The 15980-nt window shown below is 43.0% G+C and overlaps 1 protein-coding gene across 4 annotated transcripts in view; it reads right to left on the bottom strand.

Moving 5' to 3' along the window:
• Positions 1–8845: 8845 nt before the first annotated feature.
• The window catches only part of PEX26 (peroxisomal biogenesis factor 26), a 9445-nt gene continuing 2310 nt past the window's right edge, over positions 8846–15980 (bottom strand). For 3 of the 4 annotated variants that reach the window (XM_035028592.1, XM_035028594.1, XM_035028593.1), the window contains exons 3-6: positions 15557–15697; positions 14805–15100; positions 13072–13218; positions 8846–10186 (exon numbers count right to left, since the gene is read on the bottom strand). In XM_035028592.1, the coding sequence (XP_034884483.1) occupies positions 10086–10186; positions 13072–13218; positions 14805–15100; positions 15557–15697 (685 nt within the window). In that variant the 3' untranslated portion in view covers positions 8846–10085. The remainder of the gene's footprint in view (positions 10187–13071; positions 13219–14804; positions 15101–15556; positions 15698–15980) is intronic. The other variant, XM_035028595.1, reaches the window with a different exon arrangement.

The following is a 15980-nucleotide window of genomic DNA, read 5'->3' as shown; positions in this document are numbered from 1 at the left end:
ATATATATAGTACTAGTTTGAAAAAAAAATTCACTCACAAACTCAATTACCTCCTCACTCACCAGTCCTCACTCTCCTAAGTAAAGGTAAGGCAGACAGCATATTATTTTTTTCCCTATTACCTGATTAAATAGTTCAGAGAAAGTGTTAATTTGTAGTTGCCTATGTAACTATACACAGTTCTCTAGTGGATCATTTAAGTCTTACTTAATTCAACTAAATGGGCCTATATGAAAAGTCAGTATCTATTTAGCCTTCCTATTTCATGCATCTATTTCAAATATTTTCTCTTTTTAAAAGATTTTATTTATTTATTTATTTATTTATTTATTTATTTATTTGAGAGGGAGAGAGAGAGAGCAGGAGCAGAAGACCTGGGGACGGAGAAGCAGATTCCCCGCTGAGCAGGGAGCCTGACACAGGACTCAATCCCAGGACGCCAGGATCACGACCCAAGCTCAAAAATTTTCAACCTATTTTAATAAAAAGACTTAACCATCCTATTTTATAATATTAAATATTATGTAGTGTTTTCAGTACTCCACCCATGTATGACACTTAATACTTTTCACAGTTTTTATAGACTTTTGATCACTTGAAACAAAATATTATAAGGCAGATAATTTTTATCGCCATCTTTGAAGTGAGAAAATTGTGACCCAAGATTAAGTGATTTTTGCAGTTATAGAGCAAGTTAATAGCAGAGCCAGAACCAAAACCAGCCTAGTCCTATTTCCAAAGATCCACATTATAGTAACATATTTTCCTTTATCTCCCTCAAAATCATTCTAATTCTTTGAAAAAATAAAAAACAAGGAATAAAACAGTGTATATAACATACTACTACTGTGTTTGTAAAAAAAGAAAAAAATAGGATCTATATCCATATATTTTTTAATATATGTATAAAGAAACTCTAGAAGAAGAAATTCAAAAATGAATAGCAGTAGCCAGTACTTGGGAGAGGAAGGAACTTGCTGGATGATAGACAGGAATGGAAGGTTCTTCACACTAGGCCTTTTCATACTTTTTAAAAAACTGTATGACTATACTGCATATTCAGAAAACTAAATATGTTCTTAAATAAACATACAAAAAAGGCTTGGCTCTTCTTTAAGTAGTTAGAGTCACCTGCAAAGCCTAGTTCCTGAGCTGAGAACCAGGAATTGGGGGAGGCTACCTGTTCACAGTTTGATGATGATGAATGATTTAACACTATGAATGAATGGATGATCTAACTCTACTGACTCTCCCCTCCCACATCTCACACTTAATTAATGGTAATGGTAAGAATAACAAGCACCTGCTCACTTTATGCTATGAATTTTTTTACATGTTAGCACCATTTAATCTTCACAACAAACCAATGAAGTAAATATAATTTATATTATTTTGCAGATGAAGAAAGTAAGGCACAGGAAAGACAGTTTGCCCAAGGTCAAAGTTAGGAAACCAAGATATAAACTCAGGTATTAGGGTCCCAGGGCCCACACTCTCAAACACCATCCCACACTGCCTCTCACTTATACAGCAAAATTATCCCATTGGGTTTAAGTCTGATCTCTTAAAAAAAAAAAAAGCTTTGTAAAATTCCCTGTGTTTCTTGGGAGGATTCATGGGGCATATCTTTTAACCATTGTCTTTAGCACCTCTAAAACAGCTGTCACCTAGGAGATGATGAAATCCACAAATAGGACAGAATTGTAATGAATACTAAGAGGGAAGGGGGTAGGATCTTCAGAATGTTCCAGAGCAGTAGGTACCTGCTGGGAGGAGGCTGCCATCCAGTCAAGAGACTAAATGCTCAGGGAGATCTGGAGTGGGTAGGGTGACTCTTTTAGGGTAACAAGTCAATTTTAGCAGCATTCCAGCTTGGCAATGGATTAGGAAGGGTGAGCAAAACTCTCAGACAACACTTTGAAAGGGATCAAAGAAACAGAGTAGCTTCCTTTCAGAGAAAGCAGCCCATTTCTTAGGATCCAGCTGAGTCTGCTGGTAACCAAGAGCCTGGCTTATCCATATAAATTATCTGATAGAACCACAAGCTTGTATTTATATCTACACTGAAGGACACCTGCCAGACTGTCTTTGTCATCACTGGTACACTTGAGAAGGAATACCTCCTGCTCTTTCCCTCTGCAGTGAGCTGAGCAATGATACTGCTAAAACAGGTGCCAAAGTCCTGTGTCCTTTCTTCTCTTTCTACCTCCACCTCCACCAATAAGAATGAAGACCAAGAGTCTGGATGGGGGACTTGAGGAGGAGGAGAGAAGTAATGTGGGTCCAGGTTTTCTCTGCAGTTGGAAATATAATTAGACAAACCCTGAAAATCAGAGACGGAGTTGGAGACTGGGGGTCATTCAGATAGGTACTTGAATCCATGAGAGTAGAAAAACTCACCAAGAGAAAATATGTAGAAAGAGAAGAGCTATGGGCAGAGCCTTGAGGATACATTCACTTCAAGTTTGAAGGCCAAAAGAAAAAGAGAAACCAGCCAAAGAAACAACAAAGGTGGAGTCAGAGAGGCTAGAGACAGATAAAGGAGCCAACCAAGAGATAGTACTCTATTGCATTTGGAAAATAAACCTTTTGCATATAAGTGTGAATGGTTTTTTTCTTAGAATGTAACTTATCTCTGAGGATGAGAACCTGTTGGTTACATTCTAAGGACCATCAATTTGGTTTTCTGCCCAAGGTATTTCTACATATAAATAATATTGATGTTATTATTATTATTTTAAGATTTTATTATTTGAGAGAGAGCACACACAGAGGGAGAGGGAGAAGCAGGCTCCTGCCCCAGCAAGGAGCCCGATGCAGGGTTCCATCCCAGGACCGGGGGATCATGGCCTGAGCCGAAGGCAGAAGCTTAACCGACAGCCACCAGGTGCCCTGATGTTATTATTATTAAAGTGACTTTTTGGGGGGCACCTGGGTGGCTCAGTCGGTTAAGTGTCTGCCTTTGGTCAGGTCATGATCCTAGAGTCCCAGGATCGAGCCCAGCATCAGGCTCCCCACTCAGTGGGGAGTCTGCTTCTTGACACTCTCCTCTCATTCTCTCTCTCTCTAATAAATAAATAAAATCTTAAAAACAATATATTATTGGGGCGTCTGGGCGGCTCAGTCAAACATCTGACTTCAGCTCAGGTCATAATCCCAGGGTCCTAGGATTGAGCCCCACATCAGGCTCTCTGCTCAGTGAGGAGCCTGCTCCTCCCTCTCCCACTCCCACTCCCCCAGCTTGTGCTCTCTGTCTCTCTTAAATAAATAAAATCTTAAAAAAAAAAAAACAATATGTTGTTAAAAAAATAAAATAAAGTGACTTTTTTCTATACTGACATACTTCTACAAAACTCCTTTTTTCAACCAAGTCTCTAAATACTATCTTATGTGTGTCAGTCCCTACCTCAGATAGTATAATAGGGACAAGGGAATGTTAAATGTTTCAAAGAAATAGGAGCTTGGAAATTGTGTTAAATATGAGCCTGGGTCAGGATTAAAATTAGAAGTAGGTAATAAAATCCCAACCGTACCTATTGGGATCTGGCAGTGTTGGTGAAAGCACGCATTAGTGGACATTTCACCATTCCTTTATGCCTCAAGTTATTTAGCCACCACAGAACAATTGGCTGCGTGGCCTCTTCTCCCCCAGCCTGACCTTTCCTAGATCATTTCTACTCTCTTTAGTAGAAGGCACCCAGCTGATACCCTATGACCCAGCAATTGCACTACTGGGTATTTACCCCAAAGATACAAAAGTAGGGATCCAAAGGGGTACGGGCACCCCGATGTTTATAACAGCAATGTCCACAACAGCCAAACTATGGAGTCAAGATGTCCATGGACAGATGAATGGATAAAGAAGGTGTGGTGTACACACACACACACACACACACACACAGGAATATTATCAGCCATCAAAAAAATGAAATCTTGCCATTTGCAACGACGTGGATGGAACTAGAGGGTATTATGCTAAGCAAAATAAGTCAATCAGAGAAAGACAAGTATCATATGATCTCACTGATATGTAGAATTTGAGAAATAAGACAGAGGATCACAGGGGAAGGGAGGAAAAAATGAAACAAGATGAAACCAGAGAGGGACACAAACCATAAGAGACTCTTTTTTTTTTTAAAGATTTTATTTATTTATTTGACAGAGAGAGATAGCGAGAGCAGGAACACAAGCAGGGGGAGTGGGAGAGGGAGAAGCAGGCTTCCTGCCGAGCAGGGAGCCGGATGTGGGACTCGATCCCAGGACCCCAGGACCATGACCTGAGCCGAAGGCAGATGCTCAACAACTGAGCCACCCAGGCGCCCCAACCATAAGAGACTCTTAATCTCAGGAAACAAACTGAGGGTTGCTGGAGTGGTGGGGGGTGGGAGGGATGGGGTGGCTGGGTGATGGACACTGGGGAGGGTATGTGCTATGGTGAGCACTGTGAATTGTGTAAGACTGTTGAATCAGAGACCTGTACCTCTGAAACAAATAATACATTATATGTTTAAAAAAAAAAGAAGGTAGTAGGAAGGGAAAAATGAAGGGGGAGAAATCGGAGGGGGAGATGATCCATGAGAGACTATGGACTCTGAGAAACAAACTGAGGGTTTTAGAGGGGAGGGTGGGGGGGGATGGGTTAGCCTGGTGATGGGTATTAAGGAGGGCACGTACTGAATGGAGCACTGGGTGTTATACGCAAACAATGAATCATGGAACACTACATCAAAAACTAATGATGAAATGTATGGTGACTAACATAATAAAATAAAATTAAAAAAAAAAAAGAAGAAGGAACCCAGCTGAGCCAGTTAGTCCCACTCATGCACAAACCATTCTGTCTGGAAATTTCCATTTTTTCACAGCTTTTCAAGCACCTGGGCTACCAAGAGGGTTAGATGCTTAAAAAAACTGAGGGCGCCTGGGTGGCTCAGTCGGTTAAGCGTCTGCCTTCGGCTCAAGTCATGATCCCGGGGTCCTGGGATTGAGCCCTACATCCAGCTCCTGGGTCAGCGGGGAGCCTGCTTCTCCCTCTGCCTGCTCCCCCTTCTTGTGCTTGCTCTCTCTCTGACAAATAAATAAAATCTTAAAAAAAAAAACAACAAAGAAAATCAATATTAACAGTGGTTATCTCTGAGTAGTGGGGTCATGAATCCCATATTTGCTTCTATGCAATTATTAAAATTTTCCAAAATATATATGCATTGCTTTAACACAAGAACAATATAGTCATTGTTTTATCAGGAGGCCTGGAGGCCTAGAGGCCAGCAAACAATATCTGGATCCCTACGTTACTATTGAAGGAATGGCACAGAGAGGGATTTCATAGGCTGCTGACAGCACTGTGCACACTGCCTTTAACTTCACTTCTTACCAGTCCATAAAACTAAGGTTTCCAGAGGGAGGGAAGCAAAAGGGCCCTACTTTCTTCTAGTAAACACTTCATGTATTAAATTCCAAAGGGGTGCTATGGCAGGGAGCTTGCCTAAGCCGGAGAGTAAAATTAGCAGAATTAAAACAGGCCTCACCTGTGCATGCCAGAGGTCGAATTCCAGTGGCCCTGGGACTCCTCCACGCCAGAAGGGAAAGAGGGCAAGGTAATGAGTAGGTGTCTATTTGCAACTCATGTCAGGCCTTTCTCTTTCTGCCATTTCCTCTGGCTCTTTCCAGCAGGTGGCAGAAGATGCTTGAGTGCCAGTCCAGATTCAGAAAAATTGAATGTCCAGGGTGAACAAGGGCCTGCTCTTATCTGCCCACTGTGGCTGTGGTAGTTACCAGACAGGCTGAGCAGACTGCTCCATGTTTGCAAGGAAGTGACAGTAAAGAAGCAGGACCAGTACCTGTTAATCTCAAACTCAGAGTTGCTGTGTTTCTAGGCTTAGGAGAGGGTTGAGAGGTTTCAATATATTAAAAAGGGAAAGCGTGGAGGTTTTCTACACTGTGATCCTATCACACAATGGAATACTGAATAGCTAGTAAGAATGAGCTGATGAGGAACAATCATCCAAGATTAATTAATTAACGGTGGTGGCCTCTGGGCAGGAAACTGGGGGTGCAAAAAAAGGATATTCTTTTCTATGAATATCCTTTTGTAACATTTGAATTCTGTACCATATATATAAAACTTCAGTATCATTTTTAAATGGTCTACATGCACACATGGTACAAACACATACATGCAAAAGAGTGCAGATCACCTGCAAAAAGCTATGACATACTTCCTCAGTCCCTTAAAGCTGCTTTCTAGAAGTAGAACAACTATGTCCTTCGCTGGCCCATCCACCTCCACCCCTGTGATTGCCCACAGTAGCTTAATTCCATCTCTCCACCTCACCCCAACCTCCCCAGCCTCCTCTCTGACCACAGAATAGCATTATCCATTGCTGCTCTCCTCAGCATCCCTATATTTTAAAATATGTTCTATGTTGTATTCTCTCAAAACCCTGTAAAACTAATCAACTAACTCCAGCTAAAGTTACCCCTCCCAGGATATGTTTGCATATTAACAGTGAATTTCAGCCAGAGAGTGACTGATTTTAGGGCAAGTGAGACAGAATCATAGTGCCAGTGAAAGGAATACCGGAGTTGAGATCAGGAGACCTTGATCTTATTCAGGCTATTCTACTCAGGGCAAATCACTTCACCTCTCTGGGTCTCAATTTCCTTAACTTAAAAAAAGCGGGGGGGCGGGCTATAAGAGATGATCTTCCCAGATCTAACACTCTACAAAATCCCATCATACAATGCTGATTGCCATCCCCTCTGAACTTGATGGGTACTGTGTGTGTTCAACAGCACTGCCCGAAAGAAATATAGTGTGAGTCATATATGTCATTTTAAACATTCTAGTAACCTCACAAAAAAGTAAAAAGAAACAGCTGAAATTAATTTTAATAGATTTTATTTAACCCAATATACCCAAAATATTATCATTTCAACATGCAATCAATATAAAAATTATTGAATTTTCATTTTTTTAGTACTAAATCTTCAAAATCCAGTGAGTATTTTACATTTACAGAACATCTCGATTTGGACCAGCCACATTTCAAGTGCTCAAAAGCCACCTGTGGCTAATGGCTACCATATTGGACAGCACAGCTCTAAGTCTAACAAGGAAGCCTTCCCTTCATTTCCGACCTCCTTAAGCCCAGACTTGAAGACTGGTATGAATACCTGCCTCCATTCTTAGAAAAGGTCAAAGTCATCAGAGCAGTTTTGGTTCTGAGTTCCTTGACTCACTAGGAAGGTAGCTGGGGCTGGGGACCAGAGAGCACTGCAGAGTTCAAGACAAACATCAAACAGAGAACCAAGAGACCTACAAGCTGAATAATATGGAAGAACTTCAAGGGACAGACAGACTTCTTTTTACTCAGACTTTTCACAATACAAAATACACCAAAAGCACACGGATCTTTTGTCATGGCAGCTGTATCAGTTCATTCATTTAAACACCTCTGATACCTTCATATGTCCTCGGCTAGGCCTAAAAGTCCCTACAAGATAATAACTCACTAACAGATGAGGACATTGAGGTTGAGAAAGGATAGGTCACTTTCCAACAGACACATGCCTCATGAGTGGTAGAGCAGGGATCCAAACCTGATTCTTTTTTTTTTTTTAAAGATTTTACTTATTTATCTGACAGAGAGAGACAGCGAGAGAGAGAGCACAAGCAGGGGGAGAGGGAGAAGCAGGCCTCCTGCAGAGCAGGGAGCCCAATGCGGGGCTCGATCCCAGGACCCTGGGATCATGACCTGAGCTGAAAGCAGACGCTTAATGACTGAGCCACACAGGTGCCCCCCAAACCTGATTCTTAAACACTGCAATGAGCCACATTCCCCAGCTTCAAAGAGCTCACAGTTACTGGAGGTAACAAAGGACTTCACAATTATAAGGCCATGGGGTCACTACCACAAAAAGGTGGAAGCAGAGGACGTCAGGACAGGATTCCCAAAGGTAACCCTTGAGTAAGTCTGGAAATTCGAGGAGCTAACCAGGCAAAAAGTGGAAGCTGGGCCTTCCAGAGGGAACAGCAGGTGCTAAAGTTACAGTGGTGTGAAGGAGCATGAAACGTTCAGAAAACTGACTGGCTGGGCAGCTGGAGGGCAGCGTGCATGAGGAACAGAGTCCCCGTATCAAAGTGGAGGTGTTAGCCAAGACCAGTGCATAAGGGGCCTTAAATTCCATGACAGGGCGCCTGGGTGGCTCCGTTGGTTAAGCGACTGCCTTCGGCTCAGGTCATGATCCTGGAGTCCCGGATCGAGTCCCGCATCGGGCTCCCTGCTCAGCGGGGAGTCTGCTTCTCCCTCTGACCCTCCCCCCTCTCATGCTCTCTCTCTCAGTCTCTCTCTCAAATAAATAAATAAAATCTTAAAAAAAAAAATTCCATGACAAATTTAAGAAGAAATGCCATGTGAGGCATGGGAAGACATTAAAGAGTTTTATCTAGGGTAGCGAAGGACCGGATTTTCATTTTGAGAAATCATTCTAACAGATCTCAAAGCTTATCTGTCTCCTCTCCTCTCCCCAGGGTTCTTAACTCTATTTAAAAGCCCATATGTAAAAGCACAGATTTGTTTCCTACAGAGGTGGACCACACCCTAGGGACTTACCTCCCAAGGGCCTGTGAGGTTTACTCCTTCTACCCACTTTACTAAAGAGAATTGTTCACTTGGAACTCCTGAAAACCAACCTCTGGGAAACTACTAAGCACCTCCTCTATTCCTGGCATCAACACTGCCTGAAACCCCAGCTGGGGGCAGTTTGCTTGGCCTTCAGCCTCAAAAAGGCTAGCCCCTGCGGGAAGCCTTTTACAACTCCGAAAGCATAGTAGTGTTTTACGTTTACTTGCACAGTAACATGTAAGATTCTTGTGGCTAGTGACAGAAAACACTGAAACATTTCAAATACCCAAATGCTATGGTCCCAGTGCCTCCTCCCCCTAACAATGAATTGTTTATTGCCTTCAAAACCCATATCTCCCCTCTGCCCAACTCCCTCTACACATCCCTTCCAGCTCACCTGATTACCCAGTTCCATTTTCAGCTCATCAGCCTCTGAGCCTGGCCTACTTTTCAAGGCCACACGAGCGGAAAAACCTGTACATTATACAAACAATAGACTATAGCTAGAACAACAGGACATAGAAGGCGGAGGGGGACCAGCAACGGTGTATACCAAGGAGGCAAGGATGGAGGGCAGAACCTGGTGAAACAGCCATTGGACAAAGTACAAAAGTACTATTGCAGGGCAGTGAGAAGGAACTGACAGGAAGAAAGAGAACACAGGAATACTGAGTGTGTAATAGAGCAGGACTTGGCCACTGACAACCTGGAAAATTGAGCTGAAGCCCAAGAGGCACCAAACAAGATCACTTTACCCAGTGAGAAGAGCAGAGCCGCCTTATTTTGCTTTCAACAGTTACCTGGGTGGTTTGAAAGCCACGTCCTGATCTGAAAAGAGAGGGCCCAAGCAGTTTCAAGCCCATTGCAAAACCACAGGAATGGTGTATTGATAAATAACTTCTCTATGCACAGATTTGGTGGAAAGGAAAATAAAGAGGAGAATTAAAAGGCCCTCTCAGATCCTCACTTTGCCTAATTAAGGGCCTACCCTGTGAGGCAATTTTCAGAGGTAAGTTTTCCACAGAAGTGAAAGGCCAATGGTCATTCTATCAGAGTTTTCTGAACTTCCAGCTTCATTAACACCCTGACCTGAAAAATCAATCCCTTGCCTTTGCCAAGAAGAAGGAGTATTTCATGGACACACTCTCCTTTCCCAAACCCCTCCTTTAGAAGGGGCCTCTGGGTATAAGGGAGTATTATTCTGGAGGACTTGTGCTCTCTGGCCCCACTTTGTTCCCACATTACCTACCAATACCAGCCAAAGTGGGGTGCAAGGGGGATAACATTCAGGTGGCAAAACACAGTTCACCAGACTGGATCAGGTCTTTCTAGAATTGGGGCTGGCCCCACTCCTGAGGGGGCCCAGCCAGCAACAGGTGGGCTGCCATGGATGAGTTACTCTGCTTCTGTCACAGCCAACCTGGGGAGTGAGAGGTTGAGTGGAATGGGAAAGACCACTCAGTCGTGGATAGGAAGCCGGTAGAGCGAAAACATGGCCTCCTGGATCCGATGGAAGAGCTGAGCCAGCTTGTAGAGGAAGGGCAAGGAAGAAGGAGAAGCTGCAGGAAAAAGGAAGATTGTTGTCAGTGTGCCTGCCTTTACTCCCCTCCTCTTCCCCTCAGCCTTAAGTCCCTTCCCTTGGAAACCCTACCACTTTGGGAGTATGCGTGATCTTTGTAAAGCATATGTTGATGCTTAATGTTATTTGCTCTTCCTCCCCTTCTCAACAATAAAGAAAACTTTCATTTTCTCTAGGATATATTCTCTGGGATATATTTTCTTCACTTGGATTACAGTGACCTTAAGTTTGCTGAGAAAAAGATCCAAACTTATTATGTTTTAGCCTAGCTTTATGATACACACACAAAAAACTGGTAATGGTGGCTGTCTCTGGGAAGATAAATTTGAGAAGAGACTTCACTACATTTCTTTTCATACCTTCTCAACCTGGAGCCAAGTGACAGTATTACCTATTTTTATCCTAAGTTAATCATACTGAAAATAAAGTACAATCTACCTCTTGGGAATTAGGGCTGAGTTGATTGGTTGGTTTTTCCTTATTTGATTACTGGTTTTTTTTAACTGATTTTTTTTTCTTTCTTAAAAAGAAAACTGTTATTTATTTATTTATTTTTATTTGTGAGAGAGAGAATGAGAGACAGAGAGCATGAGAGGGAGGAGGGTCAGAGGGAGAAGCAGACTCCCTGCCGAGCAGAGAGCCCAACGCGGGACTCGATCCCGGGACTCCAGGATCATGACCTGAGCCGAAGGCAGTCGCTTAACCAACTGAGCCACCCAGGCGCCCAGAAAACTGTTATTTTTAAAGAAAGCTACTGACAATCTGCTCTTTTTATATCCTTCCTAGATAGTTCTAGCTGCTGCCTGGTCATGGGCTCTCCTCTCCCACCGCACCACCACTGCAATGAGTCAAGTCCGCCACTAGGGGTGAGCAGTGCCAGGCCAGGACACCGGGAAGAAGCTCTGCGCAGTCTTGGAGGCAGAAAGCTCAAACTGCCTATTGCTGTCCCCACTCAGAAGAGCAGGACTTACAAGCACCATAAAAAAAAAAAAAAAAATTCTAAATTTTTATCAAGTCTCTGGAACAAAGTAGAAGTCAGAGAGTGGGGGCGCCTGGGTGGCTCAGTCGTTAAGCGTCTGCCTTCCGCTCAGGTCATGATCCCAGGGTCCTGGGATGGAGCCCCGCATCGGGCTCCCTGCTCGGCGGGAAGCCTGCTTCTCCCTCTCCCACTCCCCCACTTGTGTTCCTGCTCTCACTAACTCTCTCTCTTTGTCAAATAAATAAATAAAATCTTTAAAAAAAAAAAAAGTCAGAGAGTGGACTGGAATGAACACAAACTATCCTCAGCTTTCCTGAGAACTAACCCAGGACTCTTTCCTTAAGCAAACAAAGCTATTCAGAGGGAATTCCTGCTCAGTGTTCAGCAAAGTGAAAAGGACAACTTTGAGCTGTGCAAAAAAAGCTCACTGAATAAGAGAAAGGGGAATGGGGAAAATGGGAAAGACCTAAAGATTAAGACAAGAACTGGCAGTTTTCGTTTTCATTTTGTTTTAAAGATTTATTTATTTCTTTGAGAGAGGGAGAGCACACATGCACAAGAGCATGCATATATGTTCACAAGTGGGAGAAGGGTCAGAGAGAGAGAATCTCAAGCAGACTCCCCCGCTGAGCTCAGAGCCCACATGAGCTCCATGTGGGGCTGGATCTCACAACCCTGAGATCATGACCTGAGCTGAAACCAAGAATCTGACACTTAACCAACTGAGCCACCTAAGTGTTCCAAGAACTGGCAGTTTTTAAAATAGACAAATTATTTGTGTGACCCTAGGCTAGTTACTTTTTTTTGTAGTTCTTAGGTTTCTTGATCAAAAAAGAAAGAAAAAGAATATGAAGGGACTGGAATAAGGGTTTCCAGTTTTCCCTGCAGTTTTGAAAGTTATATAATTCTATTCTAAGTCTAAATTCATGAGAAGAGTAGTGATTAGATCATAACTCACATAGAGTAACACACGAACATAAAATTCTAAAAGAATGTGCTCCTAATCTTTGGTCCAGCACTTAGTTTTGAGGAGTTAATCCTCAGGAAATAACCAGGGTTGTTCCCAAATAGCACTCAGGGAGCTCATGTTTGCTTCATAGCACTGTAGAAAACAGAGTAAGAAATAATCAAAATGTGGGGCACCTGGGTGGCTCAGTCATTAAGCATCTGCCTTCGGCTCAGTTCATGATCTCAGGGTCCTGGGATCAAGCCCCGCATCCGGCTCCCTGCTCAGCGGGAAGCCTGCTTCTCCCTCTCCCACTCCCCCTGTTTGTGCTCCCTCTCTCTGTGTCTCTCTCTGTCAAATAAATAAAAAAATCTTAAAAAAAAAGAATCAAAATGTTCAACAATGGGGGTTATTAATCAATCATGGAAGTTTCTATAAACTGGAATATTATTTAGCCATCTAAAGCCATGTTTTTAAAAGATATTTATAATATGCAAAATTGTATCTGTATCCATATAGAAAAAGACTACAGTACAACCATTACAATAACAAACTTATAGGTGATTTCTGTTTTCTTCTTTATACTTTTCTCTATTTTCCACATTTTCTAAAATATACATGTATTTCATTTACAATTTAGCACAATTTTTTAGGTATTACGACGAGGAAAATTTTTTTTTTAATTCTCACATTCTGGTCAGAGTTCACCCTTGGATAAAGTAGATGATAATGACTCAAAATCAGTGTTCAAGGGTCAACAGAGTAGAGTGAATTTCCTCCAGACTGCTCTCATGGACTCCAGGGCTATTCTCTCCTAGGTGGGCTGAGCTGGCTCTCACTGAGGTCTAACAGTCCCTCCTTATAGAAGAGACTCAGGGAGAAGTGGCACCAGAGATGCCTCCATGGAAGGGCAGGAGAGAAGACAGGCTTCATTACTCACCTGGATCAAACCTTACCACCAAGAGGCAGAGGATCAAGGCGGCCAGGAGGCTCTTTCTGAAGGGCATGGAAAAGAAGTGGCTCACTGTAGAATCCCAAAGCCGGCGAAGCAACACCATTAGTGACAGGAACTTGTGGGAGGAGGAGCCTGGTCAGGGAGACAGAGCATAACTGCAGGGTAACTCCACGAGAACCAGCTTCCCTGACTCTGAGCTTTGAGCTGGATTATGAGAGTTGAGCAAAAGGTAACAAGACTAGTTCACTCCTGTAGTTCATAAAGTGATTCTAAAAGAGATTCCAAAAGCTCCAAAAATGTTTTAAGGAAAGACTACATCGCTAGAATGTCATCTCCTTAGGAGAGACTTTTAAAAGACAATATCTACTCAGCTGGGTAAACCTGGCATATTTAGTGTACTTTTTAAATATTATTTTATAGCATTCTTTATATTTTGGCCTAAGATATGTACAGAGAGTTACACAGAGCAAAAGTTCTTGATTATCACATTAATGCAGGAAAATGAAAGGCACTTAATATATATAGTGAAGAATTCAAAAGTCTTAGATTTTAAATATGAACACCATCAACTCAAGAACAAGTGGTGCCAAGTCCTGATAGAACACTCTGAACTTACCATCAAACCCCTTCCCCATCCTTTCTTCCCCAGGAGATGGAGGGGCAGAGGGCTTGGTTAGCCACAGGCAATTCCTAAAGCCAACAACCTGTCTGCAAAGAAGTGATTCTACCTCAGGAGGTTCATCCTCTTTAGTGCACAAAGAAAAAAACACTTTGGAGAAAAGGATTATAGTTGGTTAAAGAACTCCGTATAAAAAAGAAGGATCAGGCCTATTCTGTATGTACCAAGAGAAAAATCAAAGAACAGTGGCTAAAAACTACCAAGAAAAAACTTAAATTCAGCATCAGGAAGAACTTCCCTACAGAACTGTCCATAGATGGAATGAGCTGCTTCTGGAGACAGTGAATTTCCTATCCTTGCATAGACTAGATGATTACTCGAGGAAAAGAGGATGAAAAGGATTCAAAGACCAGGGAAGGGTCTGGAGTAGAGGACCTTTAAATTCCCTTATAACGAAATAACCCCTACACCTACACCCACCCCTATGTAGGCATCCCTTGTAGGATAATAGGTGTACGATGTTGGGTCTTAAAATGGTTTCCCTAAAAAGCCATTGTGTGAAACTGCACTCCAATGGGCAGAGGTGGGCTGCCCCTTAAAGGGGGACATCAAACACTGAAGAACATACCCAGGAGATCTAGTAAGTAAAGGCAGACAGGAGGCTGGGCAGTGGGGCCCAAGCTGAAGATAAGTAATTTTTATCTAAGTCAAGTTACCAAGTTATTGTGTCAGCTTATTTTCCTTTGGCTATCCCACAGCATACCTCAGCTGTGTCTGTATTGGGGCCAGCCTTTAAAGGAGGAATAACATCCCACTCAGGCCAGCATGATAGAGACAAGAGATCTAGTGAGAGGACCCTAAGAAGAAGGTGGCTTTCAGAGATAAGAGTTAAGGTTCTGAGATTCAGTGACACTTCCCAGAGATTCTCCTTCCACTGCCAACTACAAAGGGTCAGGGCTTGGCTTTTTAATCAATTAACAGGTTTCCTATTCTGCGATTTAATTGCTCCCAAGCTCCCAGGAATGTCATGATAAACCCCAAGGTATAAGGGAAAGCCCACAACTCCACTTTATAGAGGGATAGAAGGATAATGTCCTACCTTCCTGGTTTAGCTTCTGGGCCTCCTCAGAGCCTGAGTGTTGGTGTTTCTGCTGTTGCCTTGCCTTATTCATGGTTTGGAGTACGTCCAGCTGCTCTTCCTCACTGAAGGCTGCAGAGCCCACCACGAGCTCCTCAGCCTCTGACAAGCAGCCCAGAGGCAGCAGCACCCGCTGCAGGTGAAGTTCTGCCAAGGCTCTGTATTCTGGAAGGCCCTGATTGTCGGGGTCTTGTAGCCAAGCACTGACCACTTCCAGCACAGCTCCAGGCTCTTGCATTTTGCTGTATAAAAGAACACTGCAGCCCCAAATAACCCAATTTCAAAAAAAGACAGTCAGTGCTCCATGGTTGGTTCCCCTCTCATAACTACCACCCTCTCCCACCCAATCCCTCCCCTGTGTCCTCCAGGCCTTCCCTATAGGATGATGATATTGATAAGAATTAGGAATTCCTAGAAAGTAGCAAGAAGCTCTCTCAGCTAGGACATACTCCACTTCTGTCATCCCACTTCACATCTCCTATTCCCACTGTGCCCTCTCCTCCTCTTTCCCTCTACCCCACTCCTAAATTCCCCCTTTCTCATCTTTTATAGCTAGGTTTTGAGGTCAAAAACAAAACAAACAGGGAAAGAATTAGATATAGAGGGAAATGGTAGGGAAGAGAGAAAGAGAAGATATTAGGCACTGATTCAAAAAAGGACATGAAAATCCTCTTGTTCCTGAACTGATCCAATGAGCCAGAACAAGGACCTACCATAGTTCCAGGACTTTGGGAGGTAGCTTTTCAGGGACCTGGTAATACTGAAGAACCCAGGACAGGACTTCCTGCCACCGATTCATTTCTGCCAGGGCCTGGATCCCCACAACACACAGGGAGCATTTCACCTCCAAGGAGCTGCCAGCAGAAAAACCAATTCAGGTTTAGAAGTGGTTCCCCTCCAGGGGCACCTGTTAATAGGTGACTCTTGGTTTCTGCTCAGGTCATGATCTCGGGGTTGTGGGATCAAGCCCTGCATCTGGCTCTGCGCTCCAGCTCAGTGCAGAGTCTGCTGGAGATTCTTACCCTCTCCCTCTGTCCCTACCCCCGTTCTTACAAGCTCTCTAAATAAATAAATAAAAATCTTAAAAAAGAAAGAAAGAAAGAAAGAAAGAAAGAAAGAAAGAAAGAAAGAAAGAAA

Source organism: Mirounga leonina, unplaced genomic scaffold (genome assembly GCF_011800145.1).
Source record: "Mirounga leonina isolate KUSES-001 unplaced genomic scaffold, KU_Mleo_1.0 Mir_201, whole genome shotgun sequence".
NCBI lineage: Eukaryota > Metazoa > Chordata > Mammalia > Carnivora > Phocidae > Mirounga > Mirounga leonina.
Note: the sequence above shows the minus strand (reverse complement) of the source record. Positions and strands in the feature narration are given on the sequence as shown.